This window comes from Watersipora subatra, chromosome 4 (genome assembly GCF_963576615.1).
Source record: "Watersipora subatra chromosome 4, tzWatSuba1.1, whole genome shotgun sequence".
Classification (NCBI taxonomy): Eukaryota; Metazoa; Bryozoa; class Gymnolaemata; order Cheilostomatida; family Watersiporidae; genus Watersipora; species Watersipora subatra.
The window spans coordinates 6,984,260-7,005,374 of record NC_088711.1 but is presented as its reverse complement, the minus strand read 5'-3'; the positions used below and the strand labels follow the sequence as shown (position 1 = coordinate 7,005,374).

The window sequence follows — 21,115 nt, the reverse complement described above, 5'->3', positions numbered from 1 at the left end:
AAGCAGTAATTATCCCTTCGTCAAGCTTCATATAATCTGTTGCGCCACACTCAAAGGAGCTGTCGAGTAGCTGACCGCTGCCCCTCTTATCAGCGTGTCATCCTACGGCGGGCGCTTACTCAGCGGCACGGCTGTTCAATTGTTAATTTTTATTGATTTGAAGACTGTAATTTGTGACCAGACTCTTGCAAGTTTGCTCAGACCGACATAGCTATTCATTGATGAGTGATGCCAATGTGAGATACAGTTCACCCTTCAAAAGGTATGTGTAGCCTATTTGCAAGGTATTTTCACGTGTATTTACATAATAAGTGTATGCACATTTCCACGAGATGCACTTGTCCATTCATAAGGTGTGTGTGCGTGCTTGTGTGTGTGTTTATTGTTGAGGTATGCGTCAGACCATTCACATTATATATTTATAATTATTTCATGAAGAATATGCATTCTCAATAGCATGAAATGTGTCCACTCCAAGTATTCTAAGCTCCTGCTGACAATTCATTCCACAAAATTACCTGGCTCACCATTTTTATAAGTAGGGCCTAAACTATTCATATAATGTACAATAAAATAACTCTCTTTGCTTGTTTTCACAAAGTTGCCCTTAAAATATTAACTAAGCCTAAGCTGGCTTCCACACTTGAAATCTCACGCTTTGTTGCAGACAGTCTTAACTTTGCTGAAACAAACAACAATTTTTTCAATGGATCATGGTGACACTCCCAGAGAAACACTCGATGCTGACACAAAACACACTAATCTCAACTGTAAGACCTGCACTGACTCTGATAGTGAAGACGAAGGAAATGGGCTGAACAACCGAAAGGTACGTGACTACATGCAGTGCCTGCTTGAACATGTCTTACATTGTGTTTACATGCTTCGAATGGGTTCGGACTTGCTTCCCCTTTGAATCATAGAAGCGGTAAAATCCTAACGCATTTGACATCATTCCACTTCGCTAAATTTGTGCAAAGTTATTCGCTGTGAGAAAGTGAGTCTAATTTAACAAGTTTTGTTTTGAAGGCTACATTGTGAATCTGAGAAAAATCTACATACTCCACGTAACTCCGAATTGTTGAAATGGTAGGGTGCGAATTCGTTGGCAGCGAGCACCTCTGAGCCCTTTTGAAGCATGGAAATACATTGATCGTGCTTGATTATATGTCTTTCATCCTTGTTGGTCAGCAAAGCTCTACTACTTCCAGGTAATAATTCTGGGTGATTCAGAGACAGGCAAGACCTCGCTACTGATGAGGTTTGACCAAGACAAATATTGTGACGGAGGACTGTCAGCGACCGTAGGAGTCGGTTACGCTGTGAGTATTGCATGAAGGCCATTATAAAGAATTATTATGTAGCCAATAGAATCTACTAGGTACCCCGAGCAAAGAGACAGCAGAGTGGAAGTTATGTGCCAGCCCTTTGTCTGTTGTTTTTAATGGCAAGAAAACTAAAAATTCCCGATGGAATACTAAACAGGATGGGAAGCTGGCTTATTTTGTCATTGCATCTGCTGTCATTGCCAATCGTACAATCGTAACTGTTCTTACTCCTTGCTCTATGTGTTTATCACTGAGACATTCGAGGTAAAACACAGGTTCAAAAGGCTTTTATGTAAACTAGTGCCCCGCCAGTCTAGTGTGTTACGGGGGGATGATCAGGTGTGCCGATAAAGTACAGAGAATATCTAAGTATCTGCCCAACTATTCGCAAGTGCTGGGAGGCGGACGATTAGCCCATGTATGAAAATGTCGAGCTGCTAGGCCCAATTTCTCTCATTCAAATCTCTTACGAATGAGAGATTATCTTCAATCGTACCTCTCCTTTATTGCAACCTTTCACCGTAGCTTCAGACAGAGGGAAGGATGGACACGGCTTTTACTATAGTAAAGATTGCATTTTGCCAATTGCATTCAGCTGAGAGGACTGCAGTATACAACTATTATTACTTCTTGACTTGCATCTCCTCCAGCTGTTTGAATAAAGCTGTTCATTTATGACTGCTCTGAGGATGGTACTCAAATACAGCTGTTCATTTTAAGTCTTATGGTAAATTTTCATTTTGGTTCACATGATGCGTATCAAACGGAACTGTTAGAATAAGATGATTGTTTACTCCTGTCTAGAAACTCTAAAAAGCAGGTCTCTATGTGTTACAAGCATAGACCTACATGTATTAACTATAAAGTTAATAGGTCTAGGTCTAGTTAATTTGCCAAGGCATATGATAGGGGAACACATTGATTCATCTGCTCTGCACAGTAGCCAATATAATTTTATCGCCACTAATCTTGGTCACTGGATGAATGCCCAGTGGAGTTTGCAGTACATATTAAAATTTGATAGGGCGATTGATTTAATATAATTTTCATCAGTTGTACTACTCGGCATTCTCTGCGTACTTAAGAATCAACATGCAGCTGTTTCCCCACACGTCGATATTCATCGCTGTTTGCCTATTTCCTCTGTAAATACGTTTTTATTTATCGTATTAATTACTAGCCAATCAAAAGCAATCATACAATTTTATGACAGCCTGACATTTATTCTTATTAACTTCTGCCATGCTCTAATCAGCCAGCCTTTGTTGTGACTAACTCATAGATATATAAACCTATATATATATATTTATGGTATATATATATATCTATGGTATATAAACCTATATATATATATCTATGGTATATATATCTATGGTATATATATCTATGGTATATATATCTATGGTATATATATCTATGGTATATATATCTATGGTATATATATCTATGGTATATATATCTATGGTATATATATCTATGGTATATATATCTATGGTATATATATCTATGGTATATATATGTCTATGGTATATATATGTCTATGGTATATATATCTATGGACTAACTCTCCTCTAATTGTTTTTTACAGAACAAGATAGTAGATGTGGATGACAACTCACAAGTTAAACTACAGGTTTGCAATACTTATTTCAGTTATTTGCTATCATAACTATTTCTACTCATGTTTTTTTTATTTTTACATGTTGAATTTGTAAGTTTGTTCATCAGAGAAGCTCATAGTAAGCTAAAGCAGTTTTACTAAAAAGAAAAACCAAATAAACGGTGAAACCATGCAGCTCATTGGTAAGATTGAGTTAATACTATTGTATAGTCTTTAAGTCATCAAGACTTACCCGTTCATTGTTGTCATCAATACTTACCCCTTCGTTGCTGTCATCAAGACTTACTTGTCATTACTATAATAATAATAATTATTATTATTATAATAACAATAATTGTTATGCAGCTTAAAAAGACTGCAGCAGAAATAGCAATAAACAGTAAAATGTTGATGATTGCATGTAATTTGTCTTCTGTTGTGTAAGAGATACCTGACCCCTGAGCAGACTGTAAAATACAATATAAGAGCAGCAGCAAATCATAGCCTTTATTTCAATCTATTAGCCAATAGAATTGCTGACTTCGAAGTTTGCATCTTAAACAAGCGTGACTCAAGACTCAACAGTTGTATATTTGTCTGTATCGCAGAACATCAGTTAGAAACCCTCCTACATAGCAGTCAGTAAACGCTTGGTACATGATTAAACTTACATAATTTTATAGATTTGGGACACAGCTGGACAGGAGAGATTTCGAAGCATAACTAGAGCCTATTACAGAGACGCTGAAGGTCAGTGTGTCACCGCATCCTCTATGACAAGGTCATTCAGTAGATCTCATTTAAAGTAACCTTTGTTATAACAAACTGCAACCATTATCACATCTTATATCTTAGATGAGTGTTGCACTTTTGCAGCTCTGTTATTGGTCTATGATATAACCAATAGGAAGAGCTATGACAACATAAAGGTATTTGAACTCCTCATATTTATAGTCATATAACCTCTATACCTCTTACAGTATATTCTTCTGCTTGATTAGTTAAATATCAAATGCAATGAGAACTGTAGTATTATCACACTGCCATCAGACACATGGTCTGTGTCATAACATTGTTTTGCCCAGAACTGGATAACGGAAGTGTCAGAGCTCGCTAAGCCTGATGTTATTATCATGTTGCTTGGCAACAAGCTTGACCTTGACTCATCTCGAGAGGTCTCTGAGGAAGATGGTAATAAAATTGCACAGGTTAGTTCAGCGTAAAATTGTGGCCATAGTTGATATCACTGCTGTCACTAGAGTCTCAATACATGTTTAAGATGAGAAGTGGAAAGGTATGCTGTCATAGATATACGTGCAAGTCATTTTACAGCCAAAGCTTTACCTCTTTAAAAGTATTTAGTGTTTTGGCAACTGAGAGTTTTTACTGTAAAGCAAGTGGTGTACGGTAGAATAAATTTTGCGTAGCAAATAGCTTTGAAGTCACTTTTCTTCCCACTTGCGCTCACAGGCTACACTCAATGTCCAATGTTGCTGATCAAATTATTCAAAGCTTGTTCTCTAACCAGCTGTGTGGCCAGAGCTAACGCCGTCTTTGTAAAAGTCACATTTCTAAAATAGCACTGGTTTTTGTCTTTTTTTTGGACAAACTAGAGCATGGTTACAAATGACAAGCTACCAGTTGGTATGTCATGACAATCTGTCCACAAAGGGTAAGAATCAGAAGGCTCATCTACTGGCCATCTGTCTGCAATGTAAACCATCATAGGTTGTTTCAACATAAGCAGCTCTCGCAACACCTATTCTAGTTGCATTTTACCCTTTTTTCAAGCTGTTTCCCCGAAGTTCAAATTGAAGTACACCAGACAAACAGACTTTGAGCTCATCCGTCACCTTTCGTACAATCATCACAAATCATATTAGAATAGGCATATTTTGTCATATAGAGATGTTGTAACAAACTGCCGAGATTCAGACTGCATTAATAGTTCTGTAAAGCTAAAATTTGAGCTTTTCTAAATTGGAACACTGGTGAAGATAGCCTGTGACATTATAGAAGATAGAGGTTCTCTGTTATTTTGAGTGACAGATAAACTGATAGAGAGATTATGGATGAAATCTGGGAAGGGTGTGGCAATAGTGTTTGATTTGACTTTTGATTTTTCGATCGATTTTCATCAACAATAGTAATTAAACAAAAGAGAAAAGCTGGAAGAGTGATGAAGTTCATAATACGCATTAGCATGGCTAGTCATGGCGTCGGGCTTGTCGTCATCACGTCATCAAGATCAATTTTTATGAGTAATTAGGTTTTATTTACTTGCTAAAAAATGTAATTTAAGTTTTTTTTTAAACTGGCTACCCTCTCTATGTTTTTATAGTATTAGGGAGTTGGTTCCAGAAAATGGCCTGTTGGTAATCTAGAAGATTGTGGGTGATTTAGACAGAAATTTGAGAATCGAGTCATGTCTGCAAATCGAGTCATGTTGCAGACATGACTCGTTGAGACAGAATTTGATGGAGTCATGTAGCAGTTAACTTTCCTTACATAGGAACAACTACAACAAAAAATTGTTCAGCATCTTCATCACTGCAACCACCTTAACAAATTACAATTCTACGCTAATTTGTGGAGGTTCATAAATATCTATTGCGTTGACACATTGATCTTACTGCATAGCTCAATACTCAAACTGCTGTAGATGAGGAAAAATGGGGTTGAGTACTTGATACTCAAGGAGTAAGGAAGTGCAGTGTCAGTAATAGATTTCTGTAGGCAACTTGTTCAGAGCCCAACCTCGTTATAGCGAACAACATAATCAGGTACAAGATCTAATAATTGAAACCTGTTGAATAACACCATAGTCAACCAGGAAGACTAGCTGGAATGTCTGGACATCAAGTGACCAGCAGCGCTGATTGTAGGGCTGATCACACATTTCTAAATATTGTGTCAAGGTATCAGATGTAGTTGATAATTTTAAGAAATGCCTGGACATGAATTGAATACAGTCAAGTGTTGTAAAGGAAAAATGAAAAAAATATATGTTGAGCAAATACATTAGATCAGCACCGAAAATAATTACGTGCAAATTAATGGCTTTTGAGAAGGTCTCGTACGCTTTGCTGCATTACATAGCAAAATGCAGTCCGTGGAAACCTAACAGAAAACACCGAGACTCACTTGATTGCCCTGATCTCTGGCTGCAAAAACAGTTTGAGGTATGAAAGTTAGTTTTCACTTTGTAACCCTCATCTAAAGGATTTGAGACCACTTATGCTGAACCCCAAAAGCATGAAAACGAGGCTTCTATTTTTAATGGGAAGAAAATGACTTGATAAAACCAATAGAAAAAAGCATACGATGTCGATCCATGACAGTTTGTACAAAATCGTGAAGCTTTATACATCTCCAGACTATTAAACTACTGCAGAAATAAAGCAGACTTAGCTTGGAGGAAATTTCTCTACTGATGTAATCAGTTGGTACACAGTTGAGTGGCTCTGGACAAACACTCCTCAGTTTCACGCATGCAGAGACAGTCCAAGTGCGTCAGATGCTAAATATGACTGGGTTTTTTGTGGCGATCGTTTTTTTTGAAAAATGATTAGAGTGGGTATCAAAATAGTATATCAGCTTAGATGTTCAGCAAGAGGGAGTAAACCGTTTATATAAAATATAGATTGCAGGTACGAATGTGCCCATAGCAGATGAGAACGTAACAGACGTAAAAGTATTATGAAAAATAGTTTTTTGAACAAACTCGATACGCATATTTTACCAAACCTGTCACTATCTTGGTTTTATTAATATGTACAGAAAAGTACATGAAGTGTTAACTTGTGGTTTTTGTTGACTAAAATAAATCAGAGAGAGTTTTGCCAGTACACGTACTTAAAATGTTGAATCATGCAAAAAGGGGTATTGATGGTCGAAACAGTCCAAGTTATCGTGGTTTCGAATGACTATACAAATTGTGTAAAACAGGGTATGTAATACTACCAAGGGTTCAGCCTACTTGTTTGACAAATTTAAGACAGTCTTTAGAGGTGGCTCAGAAGGACTTTATGCATCAAGCACAGAGAAGACAACTTGTATGAAGGCGAACTAAAAGACATGAATAACGATTGCCTGTATCCCTTAATTAATAACCCTTGTTGGCTCTTGTCTATAATGAAAAGACTTGATTGTTGGTTAGCAACACAGAGTTATCTTATCATGTTAGTTGTCAGTCTTCTTTGTGATTTGTACTGCTACTCTGCAACTGCTGTAGTAGTTATTAGCATAGGCTAGCTTTCACACTAGAGAGGGAGTTATTCACTCCCTGAAATTTTTGTGAGTTGTGCTGACTGACTAAAAAGCATAGGATTATGTATATTTCGACTTAGTTTTTTCAAGAGGTGAAAAAATACAAAACTTACCACGGAAAAGTCTAACACTGTCAAGTTACGACTATTTAAATATTATAATCGCAAAATGAGTTTATATATACAAATGGAGTTTTGAATAGTTTTGAACTCAATATTTGTGAGATATTTTAAAATGATGCATCACAAGTAACAACAATTTAGTTGTTGTGTTAGTAGGGGTTTGTTTTATTCATCTTCCTACATCTACGTATGGTGCACAATACATAGATGTAGCATATCTATTTAGTGTTGTCTCTCCTTACCAACTATGTACAAGTGTAACTAGGTTGCATGATATATCCAAGGATTGTTTGTCAAACCAAAATTTTGTTACAATTCTGATAACCATGTTAAAGCTGCAAGTCTTGTCTATTAAATAAATAGTTGCATTTAAGGGAATTATCTACTCTTAACTGTAATGAGACTAAACATCCATCCTGCAAACACTTTCTTTGATGCTTCATTTAATATCATGACTTCATTTGATACTCGCGGCAGGGAAAAGTTGAGCCACACAAACATATTTGCTAAAACTCAAGCTTTTTACAGAAAAATAATTAAAATAGAAAGATAAAAGTGTTGACTCTCTGTAGTAAATCGGTTTGGTCTTTTTGTTTTTAGCAAACAAATATTTGTTCATCAGTTGAAGGGTAATATTATATACAATTGTTTTTTAATTATTTATTTAGAAACAAAGTGTTGATAGAAGAAATGAGAAAGGTAGTTGAGCAATATATCAGCAGCGCTTGACAGTCTCTGAACCATTAGCCATTGTCATGAAGGGTACCTGCGAGTGGTCCGTATAAGCTACATGTAGGTTTGTGTGAAATTGCTTTTGTAGGAAAACAAAGCCGGTTTCACCGAAGCAAGTGCAAAATCTGGAGCCAATGTTGACAGCGCGTTTCTCTATCTAGCCAAGTGAGTTCATCACGTAACCCAGTATATTATGGTAATACTTGGGACAGTGGATTAGGTGGCAGATGTTAGGAAGAGTTGCGACCATCTGTTTTATCGATTAGAATAGCTGATATTATTACTCACCTGCTGTCATAGCACGAAAGTTAAATTATTTGATGCAAGTTTTGTAGTGTAAACTTTTGGTAACGTGACAACTTCCTCCTTTCAGTTACTAGTTTTTTGAGCTGACTAACAATATTATTTTTTAGTGTATGGATCAGATTTAAGGCTGTTATATTTCAGGCAACTTCACGAAAAGTCTCACGCACCGCCAGCAGAATCTGATGGCACAAATCTTCTAAAAAGCTTCAAAAGCAAGTCGAAATGTTGCTGATGAAAAAGGACTCATTTCTCAGTGCCAAGATACGATTCATTATATCTGATTCTGGAATTTGAAACCATTTACATTTTTAACATAGTAATTTAATAGTATATGAACTAGTAAAGAGAGACATAACAGCTTGCAGAATTAGTGGATAGAGTGGTGCTCCCTACAGCTAACCATTCCTTAATTGACTTGCATTCTTTTTGCATGTAGCAAACTGCTGTGTATGACGTGTCATGGCAGGTCGCAATCTCTGGCATAAACCACATTTTCAGCCAGAACTAGAATCCGTCAACAAAAATGCAAGCAGTAAGGATCGCTACTTGTGGGAGAGGAAATATAATCACCACCTTCTGCGGATGCAGGCGATTCAAAGCAGACCGGTCTACAGACCTAAAATCATCAAACGGGAATATTATGCGGACGAGGTGAGACAACTCGAGGAAGAAAGAGCTAAACATTTTTATGAGAGAACTCGCCTCAACACGCTGCCATTAGCCAGCCGACAGGCATCACCAGCGGTATCTAGGGAATCATCTTGGCACACAAAGGAGATCAATAGTGTGAATGTTAGTCCAGGCATATCACCTCGCTCCAGCAAGGTGAGACCAAGGTCATGGCCAAATAGCAAACACAACTTATACGTTGACCAAAACTTTCCTACGTTTAGACGATCACTCAAAGTTTCCAAACATAGCCCTAGGAGACTCGATAGAGCCTCAGCTCCTGAAGTTATTACAGACTCTGAAACGTTTTTTCAGCACAAAGTAGCAGAATTAAAACAATTATTCCAGTAATAAATAAATATAACTAGAGAAGCTGTTGCTGGCGACACCCTGACTGTTACCTTATTGTTCATAAGACCATAGTACATTTGTTAGTGTAGGTTATATATAGATGGTATATTCCACTGTTTTAGTTTTTACTATGTAAGAAAATTAAATATAGTAATACTTTCTCAACTCCGGCATGTCTTTATTTCTTCAGCTAACAAACAATAAGAGTTCCCGTTACGGATCTCTGGCTGTATTTCCGGAGTCGGTTTCTTATGAGAAGAGCAGCAGAACTTTTAACAAATCCTACTCATACAGCGATGCATACAGCACACAAGAAATGGGATTAACACCTGTGCAGTCTGTTTTGTCTTATGACTATTCACATATTCTCACCAAGTAACTCTCACCTGTTATAAACTCGCGCACTTCTTACACATTTCATTTTCTTCTCATACACCCTGGATAAATTGTAACCTGCTCATTCATTTTGAACTGTGTCCATTCTTGATAAGTAGAGGACTGCTCATTGCCAATAAAATGGATAGTGACTTAGGAGGTAGGACAACTTCCTACTACAGAAGTTGCAGGACATAATTTTAATGCAAACACAGTCTTAAAATAGATTACAATTCTCAAACCGAATAATTGGTTTATAAAAACTTTGAATAACTTTGTAATTATTGAGGTTATTATCAGCCTATAGTTTGTCAATATTTTTGCCAATTTGAACTTGTGGGTTGTTGTGGAAGGGAAATATAGGTACATATAGGTAAGTGAACAAGGAGTACACAAAGGTTATCTTGTTGATATTATACAAGACCAGATCCAGTGAGTGGCACTTCGAATAAATTTAATTGTATGAGTCTTGTTTTTTAAAAGTGGTAGAAATTTCATAATAGGAAAACATTTTGATGCTTTCATAGGAAGTAAACTATTTGTTTAAATTCTACTAAAAGCCAGCACAAATTAAAAAATGCAATGCAAAAATTAACGGCAGCAGTGATTCTTTTAAAGTCGGGAACTCAACAAGTACGCTCACTGAAAGCAGGTGTTCTATGTCTACTGTATATTATATAGTCTCATGTTCCTAGTGTTGAATCTCTGAGAGTGATAACTGCACTCAGATGCTTCACAGCATTACAGAAGTTTACTCAATAATTGGGCCAAAAGGTAGATTAAGCGCAGAATATGTACACAAATATATAAAAATTGTGTCCTCACTCCGGTTAATTCAATTGGTGGCAATGTTTACTCAAGTCAGGTCTTTTATTAGAGACCTTGGAGTTTGACCACTGACCTCAAGATCTTAGCCATTTCCAGTAACACACTTTTCTTCAAGACACTTGTGTTAATTGTTGCTGGTATTTGGGCTACATTTGAGGTGCAGGTTTAGTTGAATCCAATGCTCTAATGACTATTGGAGTTGCAGTCATTTTTGCATCCAAGCACTTTTCAATCTCCTCTTCGAATGGGAGATATTTCTCCACTTTCTCCTTCTCTTTGTTGACTGCTGTATTCATTGGGCGCTGCTGTATCTATTATAGTACTCCTCTTGCCCTCCTTGTCCACTACTACAATATCTGGCTAGTGCTTGAAGATGTCTGACAAGCAAGTAAGGCTTCTGATTCTTTTGATACAAACACTTGAATGGCTTTATTCATCAAAATTTTCCACCTTCAAGCTGATGTAGATGGGTGACTTCATTATCACCCCTTGTGCTTAGGTTAGCTAAGCATAATGCTTTCTTTACGAACCTGTGTTAGTTTTGCGTAACACAACTCGAGTTCATCAAAAACCCAGGCCGAGCTGTACAACACGGCAACTCGAGTTGTACAACTCGAGTTGTGAACACGTAACGCGAAGCACTGTAAGGCGCCATAGTAACTTCCTTCATTCCACTCTCCCGTCTCGGCCCTCTTCAGAGCCACCATTTCCATCTCAAGAGCTCTGTTCCAGGATGACAATGGTGGGAACTTTATGTTGTACTTATTGCCAACTTATTTTATTACAGCGTGATGTGCTCCAAGGTAGGAAGTACAGTATGATTAGTGAGCTTGTTTTATACAAGAGAAATATAAATGAAAAGCTGAGAAGAAGTTCAGCAGGTAAAAGAATTACTGACAACAAGTAGGTTCTATTAAAAATATTTATAATTCCCTCCCCTTTTCCACTTTCACAGATTCATGAGATTTGCACCACGTTTGTCAGTTTAGAGCCAAATTTCTAATAATGAAAAGTGGAATTGACTGTGGACGCAAAATTCAACTAGTTGATTGCCAGAATAGATTAGTGTTCGTACAAGTAGGCTCATTGCCAGCTCTGTTGTTGGGCCTGTCAAAAGAGCCATTGCTCTTTTGACAGGCCCAACTTTTGATTTTTGCTGTTGATAACATGATGGGTTTTTAGCTAGGGCAGCCATTGCTACAGAGAATTGTTGCTTAGAGTTGTCTACCTTATGGTATAACACGCAGTACCTTTTTGCTACTAGAGCGTTGGCTATACTAGTGAAAAACTACCCAATTGGAGATAATTTGGTGCACTCAAAGAATTGCTTATTTTTATGAAAAGCTTATACGCAGTGTTATCTATTAAACTGTGTTTAATTTTTATAATAAAATCTGTAGCAAAACATTTTAAATTAATGGACATTCAACAACAAAGAGAAAAAAAGCTAAATTTGTTATTTTGAGTTGTCTTCTCATTAAGTAACATAACTCATTGTACAATCTTTAGATGTCTCGCACCTTAACACAATTTCACGTTCGATTTCCTTTTTCACCGCTAAAGTAAGCTAGAGAAACGTGGTTTAAATTTCCTACATCTTGTAGGCAAGATCTGGTTCACCTCTGTTCTTATTGATTACGTCGACCGGACGAAAGGTAATTTTTAACAGTTGTTGCACATGTTATTATTAAAATTTTTGTCAAATGTGCCTCACTCTATAAAAATTTCATAACACATCACTCCGATCATCTATATAGATGACCCTCCTGTCGTAAACATTTTAAATGAATCGTGGCTGAACGCAAATGTGCTAGTTGAAGTTTGTTTGGTATGGTTTAACATTTTATGTTGTTTTATTTTCGATTAGGATTTTTGTTGCAAGTAATAGGGTTTTCAATTAAAACTGGCAGTAAAACTGGTTTTTATTCAGATATACGTGTGCTTGTTTTTCGTAATGAAACATCAAATGAAAGACAGTACCTAAGCGTACGATTGTGCATGTTCAGCAGGGTTGGAAAAAACCATGGTTTTTTTGGTTTAAACCGGTTTTTATAATTTTACCAAGGTTTTTGCAATTTTAAGTCTAATTAACATCACTTACTATAGCTGCATGATTGAGTATTGAACATACACATACCTGCCAACTCTCACGCATTGGGCGTGAGACTCACGCAATCACCCCAAAGAAAAAATGAAAATGCGTGAGGTTTTTGCCCCAATTTCCACAATTTTATATATACTATCATTGATACATCAATTGCCCCAAAACCAAATCTCACGCATTGCCCCACTTTTGGGTTGGCAGGTCTGAACATACATATGTGGAATCATCTGTTAAAGATGGTACTGTGGAAGTTCTTATGGGGAAAAAAAAGAGAAAACATGGAAATTTCAGAATGAGTCTTAAATCCAACATAATCGATGAAATACAGAGCAGAAATCTTATCACACTAGTGAATATTTTACATACAGCTCTATGTATAAGTAGGAACTTTAATCCCAGTGATTAGTCGTGTGGTAGTGTAGAGCAGAGCAATAATGCAGATGCATTGCTAGTGTTTGCAGCAGTGGCAGATGACTCAACTTCTATCACCTGAATATTAGCATCACTGTCTAAATTGGTGTTTTCAGCTTGACATTTTGCTACGTGAGCTTTAAGCCTATCCGCGTGACCTCGCAGTACGACAGCACACCTATTACGTTTTGCCGTAAAACCTTCCCCTTTCAAAACTTTTCAAAACACAACAAACTTGATAAACTGAATTCTAACAATCCAACGACTTTAGCTTGTGCCCAATAAATGAAATATTAGTTTGCAAACTTAAAGCTTTGTCCAGAAGGCTCTTATTGTTTTAATTTCTATTTATAAGTAATCCTTTCTCATTGGCCAGACTTGAGGAAGTATTCATTCATTATTAGAGACGATGATTGGATTAGTATATTTCGTATGGTTTTTATATTTCATCAGTAAAGCGATCGTCATATCACTTGATAAAACCAATTGAAAAGGAAATTCACTAATTCAGTGTTGTGCTAGGATTTCATGTAGTTTCAACTTGAGCTCTGCTGTCAATTTACTACTGTGTCCTAAATAAACTTCTACAGCTGATAATTACATATAATTGCATTTCTACCGCACATGAACCACTAGGAGCTTAAAATATTATGTTTTTCACACAAAAAATAATGAAAAACCATATAAACCAGTTTTTTTTTTCAAGCTGGTTTAAACCACTCAGTTTAAACCAAGCCAACCCTGATGTTCAGTTACTTTATATTTCCGCATCGGTTGTTCCGGTTTTGACAACGCCTAGCATAAAGCATATTGACGTAACTGCTGGAGTTACTAATATTATCTCGAAAGAAGTTACTTTTCGATACTGCGTAACAACTAATGTCAATTATCTATTTATTACCATATTTGCACTAATAATGTACCAAACGAGTTGTGAATCGCTTCAATATGCTGTTTCATGGTATTAAAAGAGTTTAGAATGCTGTAAAACGATGCAACAGAAAAAGTATAAAAAGTTTCGTAATTACAGCCATTAGTTGTAGACAGTTACAACATTTGTGCAAAAATCCTCAACCAACTAGGATACTTATTAATGCAGTGAGTAAAAAGTAACTTACAAACGATCAACATTTTCCCAGTGGCCAAAATTATTAAATGCCTACGTTACCGAAGCTTAAAGGAATGTTTGACTTCAATGGAAACAAATAAGCATGTAGACATTGCTAGTAACGTTTGTTTCATTAGTGTGGATGTCAATAGATTAGGATAAATGCTTGAATAAGTCTCTGGGGTCAATGCTCATCTACTGAGTCACCGGACCGGTTTTAAATGAATTTTGAATTGTTCATTCAACAGATTTGTTATATCGCTGAATGAAGAGGTGTTGCTCATGAAATTCAATCTATTAATAGTGTTTTATGATTTATGATTCCTTTTAACATTTGGAACATCGAGTTGTTTTTATAAAGAACACCATACGTCTACTGCATGAGTTTTTAAATCGTTTACCTTTTCCAATAAAAACAAAGGTTGTATTAATCACAAATAGTCTGCAGTTTTTTTAAAATGACCATTGACACTGCAAGATATTGCTTGCATTAAATAAGATAATTTGTAAGTGATCATATATCGTCGATTACTCTATTGGTAAGCGCTGAAAAGTGTAACATGTGCTCAGTGGAATAAATCATGCTTTGCTTATTTTTACATTGGTTGTGGGTCACATCATGTTAAGTTGGCTGTCTCCTTCCCAGGTTGTGGGCGGCTGTGTAAAAATGCTTTTGGATAGACTTATGTCAACCAAAACAGACCAGTTCTCTTTATTCGAAAGTTGAAATGAGCATGCTCTATGTGCAGTCCTATCCTTCATTTTTTACAAAGTTTACACTTTGTGTACGCTCGCAACATTTAACAGAACCAGGTTTTATCTAACTGTTTGCACTGCTAAGCAGAGTTTTTTTTGGCCGTTTTCATTGGAAACCACTCTTGTTCATCAAGTAACAACGCGGGGTGTTTCATGGAAGGTGTAATGCGTAGCGATGTTGTTTCAAGATTCAGTGCATACATATACCTTGTGGTTCTGTCCTGACGAAAAAATACCTTTGTAGAACCCCACCATGTCTTACGCAATGAAAGATGGTAAAGCGCCTGCTGAGGAGCCAGTGATTCATAGAATCCGTATTACCCTTACCAGTCGCAATGTTAAAAGCTTAGAAAAAGGTTGGTGTTCATGCGTGCCAGTATCAGTGTGCATATCATTGAAACTCGTGAGTCAGGAAAGTATCTTATTTTTAGCAGTAGCCAAGACTATCTGCACGCTTACCTAGAGGTGGAACGAGACAGGTTTTTTAAGTTCGAGACTCGAGACACTGTCTTGTAAAAATTCGAGACACGAGACAGTAAAATAATGAGCATTTGGTGATGATTTTACTACACAAGTACTAGCTACTTGGTATATATAAAATTAATAAAACTATTTTGAAATTGAATTTTCACCTGGTGTAGACGATTCAAATACAACATTTTAATAGTGATATGCATGTAGTTTTTGTAAACAAGTGACACAAACAGCTCTAAAATACCGAAGTTATATATTCTAAGAATTTTGAGCTTGATTGATCATAATTATTATAAACATATTGCTTTGTACATGTATATTTTTACCATCTATTGAATAGTTTTTACTTTTTAATGTAATGTGTAATGAAACCGATAGCCGTCGCTCTACAAAGAAATACCGCAACTAAAAGAACACACGATAACACTTTCATTCTTATCGTTTCATTAATTTTAAGTTTTGTTTGTGTATTAACTGTAGTATGTGAATTATATTTGAATTGTACTCAAGAAATTATATTGATTACTGTATACATGCACATGTATTTTCTTATATTGAGCTAACAAAGCGTCATTGTTAACCGAACACGGACTATGGTCGACACGGCCTTTCGTTCGTTTCTCCGTGTCCGGGCAAGTTTTACCCGCGATTGGTAGTATATACGTAAGAGAGGCCCGAATTTTATGACGGGCAGTTGGTGATTAGACACGATACGATAAAATACAGACATTTTACCCGCAAGTCTTATTTATTGAATTGGATTATCCGAAGAGTAATTAGATACGACCCGGTATCCGTTTTAAGGACACAGAACCGAACTAAAATATACAGGGCCGTTGTCCGGACTACATGATTAGACTCAGTGGCCAACATAATCAATAGCAACCGGTAGTAACGGATCGGGTATAACTTTAAAGGCAGTTGCCCGCAATCCATTACAATATATGGGAGTTGTTGCTACCGCAAGAAGCCATATTTTAACAACCGTGCGCATGCGCTTTAGTTCTATTTCCTGTTTCGAGTTTGGCAATAGTTAAGACGAGACGAGACAGGTCGATACTCGAGACGTCTCGTGTCTCGTTCCACCTCTACGCTTACCACCAAGTTTCTAAATTATTTATTCATGAGTATTTAACCTGATTCGTTTGTGTCCATTTACTTTTTTTTAGATGAGTCAGGGCTGAGCTAAACATGGTTTTAAAACAGATATCTTTGCTGTTAAAACTTGTGTAAAATATGACTGTTGTCTACTACAGGGCTAGCTTAGATTTCAAGAGACAGGAACACGTTTATTGCAAGACTTGTATTCATTGTATTTGTTTTCGCTGTCGGCATATTAGGTTGAAAACAACCATACCTTTGCTATCTTGGTAGTGCTCTCATATGGGTCGCAGGTTCATGCATGTAGTTGCTGCAGTTATTTGTTGTTCTAATGCTGCATTACCTTTGTATTATAGTGTGCGGTGATCTGATAAAGGGTGCCAAGGACAAGCAGTTGAAGGTTAAAGGTCCAGTGAGAATGCCCACAAAGGTATTTGGCCGTGTTATTCATAACTTAAATTGCATTTGGTCTATGTCGATAATCTGTCGCAGATTATCGATATATCTTTGCTAGAAAAATATATTTCCATCAGTAGATATCATAGCCATGAAAATCAAATACAAACATCCAAATGTGTGCAATTCATTAAATGTAATAGTTTTAGTTTATCATCATTAGTGATGGTTTTCTGTATTTCTGGTTAGTTATCTTTATAACGGTGAATGAATGTCAATATTCACTGAAGTACTGTAGTATGTCGGAGTTGTTTCTGTTTTGCTAATTGTTCTGGTATATACCGTTATCATGGCTCCATACTCAAAGTGATGAATGACGGTCGATTTTGTGACATTTTGAATTTCAGACATTGAGAATCACCACAAGAAAGACTCCTTGTGGTGAGGGTTCCAAAACTTGGGATAGGTTTCAGATGAAGATCCACAAGCGGTTGATTGATCTTGTCTCTCCATCTGAGATAGTTAAGCAAATCACCTCCATCAGCATTGAGCCTGGTGTAGAGGTTGAAGTTACCATCGCTGATGCTTAGTTTCTGGATTTTTTTTTATTATTTGAGTATAATAAAATACAGAAGCTGTGTTGAGAAATATCTTTCGTCATATGGAATGGGTATATGGAAATGTAGTTTGTAAAGGTTCATAAAAATAAGGTAGCAAAAGATAAAGACATGAGATTTCCAAAAGAAAACCAAGTAAAATAATCATGGTTGTATTATTACAGCTTTTCCCCATTTCCTTGGATCTCCTAGTCCAAACAGATCTTTATCTGTTTTATATCCAGAAGATATGACACCTAATGGATCTGCCATCACCATAGTGTGCTCCCTTGCCTGTAGAGCTTGTACTATTTTTTCAGGAAAGTTTTCTGTAAGAACAAAACAAACAAATGTTTATCAAAATAAGTACAATTGCTGTATTGAAGTACCGATAACTTTAGTTAAAACTTGCTGATCAGAATCACATAGCCCATTAAATGCCATATCTAATATATGGCTACCAACTCGCTAGGTAATGAAGTTGAACTTTGATGCACCGATTTCTCATGTCTGAGCAACTATGTATCTATACATGTAATAAAATCTCAAAACTTGTCAATCCATATCATAGAAACTTTGATTCCATTCAGCATACGATTACCCAATTAAAGTTATGCACGATGGAATGTTTGCTTCGGACGATATGAGCTGTTACCGTAGACCATATATATCACATATATACTAAATGCATGTATATGGAAATGTAGTTTGTAAGGGTTCATAGAAATAAAGTAGCAAAAAAGTATAGTTAACAGGTCTATGGCCGTTACTCAGTTTGCATAACACTCTGCGTTACGCTATCACCTACCGCTTGCTCTTATTAGTAAGTGTAGCAATATGGATACATGTACTAGCTTACCCAAATTGGCAATGTGCCAGGCTAACGGCGCGCAACTATGTACATTACCACCACTGCTTATAAACTGTTTTTAATACCCAGGTATTTGGCTAGTCTATACATGTATATAAATCTTAGTTTGTCTGCCACCTGTCTGTCCAGTTATAGCTATAGTGGTCTGTCCAGTTATAGTGATAAGGTGAGCAATATAGCGATAAGTTTTAGCCATAAATATAATAAACCCTATATCTATCTATAGATTTTACTCTAACTGGTTTTAACAAAGAAAAATCACCTACATATTGGATTTGGAACTAACGACATTCAACTAACAAATCTAATAATAGGTGTGCATATCCGCTAGGCTGTTCTTTACATTTTGAATTCTATCCTTATTGCTATTGCACATGCTAAATATGCACTTTTTACTACTAATTAACATTACCTTTGGTGTTCATTTTTCTTAGGAATTTCTAAAAGGTATTTTTACAATTACTCGTGACTTTTTTTAAAATTTGTAATTTTCAAGTAAAGGTTAAATAGTTTTCATGTAGGCAATTGTATTTCGTAAAGTAGGAATAGCCTATACATTCTCTCTTCGAACAGTCAGAATAAGTATCAGACAAAGACAGTCCGATATCTCATTTTTACCTTTGTACCAGTATGGAGAGGTACCAGTATCGTCGTATTCAAGGCTTTGATAAATAGCTGCTGCTGCAGCAGTAACCCTTTTATGCGCGCGCACACACACTTCGATGCATTAATTATTATTAATTCAACATATTCATGGTTTTTATTTTTTCTCAGTTTGTATTAATTGCATCATTATCAAATAATTTTTCATTGTAATCGTAGCAAAACAGACTTTGTGTAGCCAATGATATACAGCCCCCCATGTCTGGGGGCTGTATATCATTGGTGTAGCCATTACTTGCTAATTCTTTCACATTTAACACCTATGCAGTTGTTTTATTTTTTCTCAGAATTGATTAGGACTGCACAAAACACTTTTCTCATGATTTAAAGTTTAAAAATTAAAACGGTAACTTGTTATGTCAACTAAAAATAAATTTTCTGTGCAAAGACCTATTACCTGGTCAATGCCAGCCATTCGGTAGTATTCTTATCACGACAAATTCTATTTCGTTTCTATGTGCTACATATTACATTGTAAAATAAGGTAAACAACTCAATTTTATTAACAGGCATTAACGAAATAAAATGAGTGAAGCAACAATCACTAATACTAATAGGTTTATTTTGTCATTTTACATTAATGGATATGGAAGTGTAGCCTTGGTGATATAAGCATTGTGTTCAATTGCACATATGAGTTTACATTTGTTTAATTGTGACATCTACCTTTATTATATTCACAAGTATCAAGTTACTTTTTTGGCATCACTTCCAACAACTACCTATTAGATGGCTTCATAAATTTTTCATAAAGCATTAATCCAGATACATGTACTACATGTAATTTTTTCCCATTCTAACAAAAGTATCGCCTTATTTTTTACCATTACAACCACTTCACTGGCCTTTGACTGTGTCCACAAACATAAAATCATTTTTGTAGAGCCCTGTTTAAAATTTTTTGAGCATCAGAACCAATCTATGTTAATGAGAAATGTTTACATTTTACTGGTTTACAAAACTATAATGCTTCGGGAAACTTGGTGCGTGAAGGATTAATTCAGAATTGTTTCAAATTAGAAAAAAAATGTTTATGGTAATTAATTACAAGTGGAGATTTGACTTGTCTACAAAAAGGTTGTTTTTATCAAGAATAAAATATATACCATAGTCACCTTCGTAATAGAGAATATTGTTTGGCATCAAGTGATGTGAAAGTCGTCTTTTCTTTATTGACTCTTCCGCACTTTTCTCAAAGGACAAAATGTCAAGAATATATTGCAATATACCTGCAATTGACAAACAGTATTGAAGTCTGAGGCTTGGTGTGTTTAAAAGAACTTGCAATTGTGTTTCAGCTATATCACAGATTCTGAAATGAAATGCGTTATAAAACATGCAGAATGAATGGGGTGGCGACAGACAGGAAGAAAACAAGTCCAAAACCTGCAATAATAAAATGTATGATCTGATTTTTACAGCCACACAGCAAATGTAAAGTGTGAGTTTACATTGAATATTTGTATTATAAACGACGTAAGGTTTATTAAAGTCATCAACCTGTAATGCTGACTACTATAACAGCTCATACTAACTTAGCTCCTGCCAATAGTGCATAACTCTATATGGTTTAGTAAAGCATGCTTACTAGGAATAATCCTAAGGCCACTGGAGGCACCCACTGCTCCCCGTGTGCCACACCTGAACTCTTGGTTGTAGAATATAGTGGGTGACATGTTTGACCTTGGTCTCCGCCCACCTTTCACCATGTTGTCCTAGAACAGCACAAGTTCTTTTTCATCAAATAGGATAAAGTTTTGTTACACTGAAAAATCTTTATACATGTACATGTATTTGGTTGAACCGTAGATCTCTCTACGAATGAAACATTGTCACACCGACTGTGGAGTTCTAGTATATTTAGAATGATCGAACAGTGATTTATTGAGTAGAAAGGACTCCGAGTGTCAATGTGCAAATATAAAAGCCCTGCACCGAGGGAAATTATGATTATAATTGTGCACAGGATTTTTCAATGGTTCAATGTAATCAGAGGGGCACATTTGGTGTGCAATGAAGAAAAAACGAACAATTAATCACCACCATCACCAAACT

The 21,115-nt window shown here is 36.1% G+C and overlaps 3 protein-coding genes across 5 annotated transcripts in view; 2 read left to right on the top strand and 1 right to left on the bottom strand.

The window, feature by feature from the left end:
* The first annotated feature begins 129 nt into the window (after nt 1-129).
* Nucleotides 130-9,483, top strand: LOC137393746 (ras-related protein Rab-37-like). The gene is made up of 9 exons (XM_068080432.1): nt 130-262; nt 668-829; nt 1,212-1,322; nt 2,917-2,961; nt 3,612-3,678; nt 3,805-3,857; nt 4,014-4,136; nt 8,140-8,216; nt 8,499-9,483. Exons 2-9 carry the CDS (start codon nt 707-709, stop codon nt 8,587-8,589), a joined length of 690 nt encoding a protein of 229 aa, XP_067936533.1. The 5' UTR covers nt 130-262; nt 668-706; the 3' UTR covers nt 8,590-9,483.
* A 2,622-nt stretch (nt 9,484-12,105) lies between these two features.
* Nucleotides 12,106-17,578, top strand: LOC137395317 (small ribosomal subunit protein uS10-like). The gene is made up of 4 exons (XM_068082217.1): nt 12,106-12,235; nt 15,204-15,315; nt 16,891-16,964; nt 17,338-17,578. The coding sequence occupies exons 2-4, from the start codon at nt 15,213-15,215 to the stop codon at nt 17,518-17,520; spliced, it is 360 nt and encodes a 119-aa protein (XP_067938318.1). The 5' UTR covers nt 12,106-12,235; nt 15,204-15,212; the 3' UTR covers nt 17,521-17,578.
* Nucleotides 17,517-21,115, bottom strand: part of LOC137395316 (glutathione hydrolase 1 proenzyme-like) — a 25,400-nt gene continuing 21,801 nt past the window's right edge. For all 3 annotated transcript variants that reach the window (XM_068082214.1, XM_068082215.1, XM_068082216.1), the window contains 3 exons: nt 20,649-20,775; nt 20,176-20,289; nt 17,517-17,855 (listed from right to left, as the gene is read on the bottom strand). In XM_068082214.1, the coding sequence (XP_067938315.1) occupies nt 17,692-17,855; nt 20,176-20,289; nt 20,649-20,775 (405 nt within the window). In that variant the 3' untranslated portion in view covers nt 17,517-17,691. The remainder of the gene's footprint in view (nt 17,856-20,175; nt 20,290-20,648; nt 20,776-21,115) is intronic.

What these genes read in the sequence shown, in the direction of transcription:
- LOC137395317 (XM_068082217.1), top strand. Translation starts at nt 15,213, where the DNA reads ATGTCTTACGCAATGAAAGATGGTAAAGCGCCTGCTGAGGAGCCAGTG. An exon ending in TGTTAAAAGCTTAGAAAAAG is followed by an intron (nt 15,316 to 16,890) that starts GTTGGTGTTCAT and finishes TTTGTATTATAG; the next exon opens with TGTGCGGTGATCTGATAAAG. An exon ending in CAGTGAGAATGCCCACAAAG is followed by an intron (nt 16,965 to 17,337) that starts GTATTTGGCCGT and finishes TTTGAATTTCAG; the next exon opens with ACATTGAGAATCACCACAAG.
- LOC137393746 (XM_068080432.1), top strand. Translation starts at nt 707, where the DNA reads ATGGATCATGGTGACACTCCCAGAGAAACACTCGATGCTGACACAAAA. An exon ending in CTATTACAGAGACGCTGAAG is followed by an intron (nt 3,679 to 3,804) that starts GTCAGTGTGTCA and finishes GCACTTTTGCAG; the next exon opens with CTCTGTTATTGGTCTATGAT. An exon ending in GCGTTTCTCTATCTAGCCAA is followed by an intron (nt 8,217 to 8,498) that starts GTGAGTTCATCA and finishes GTTATATTTCAG; the next exon opens with GCAACTTCACGAAAAGTCTC.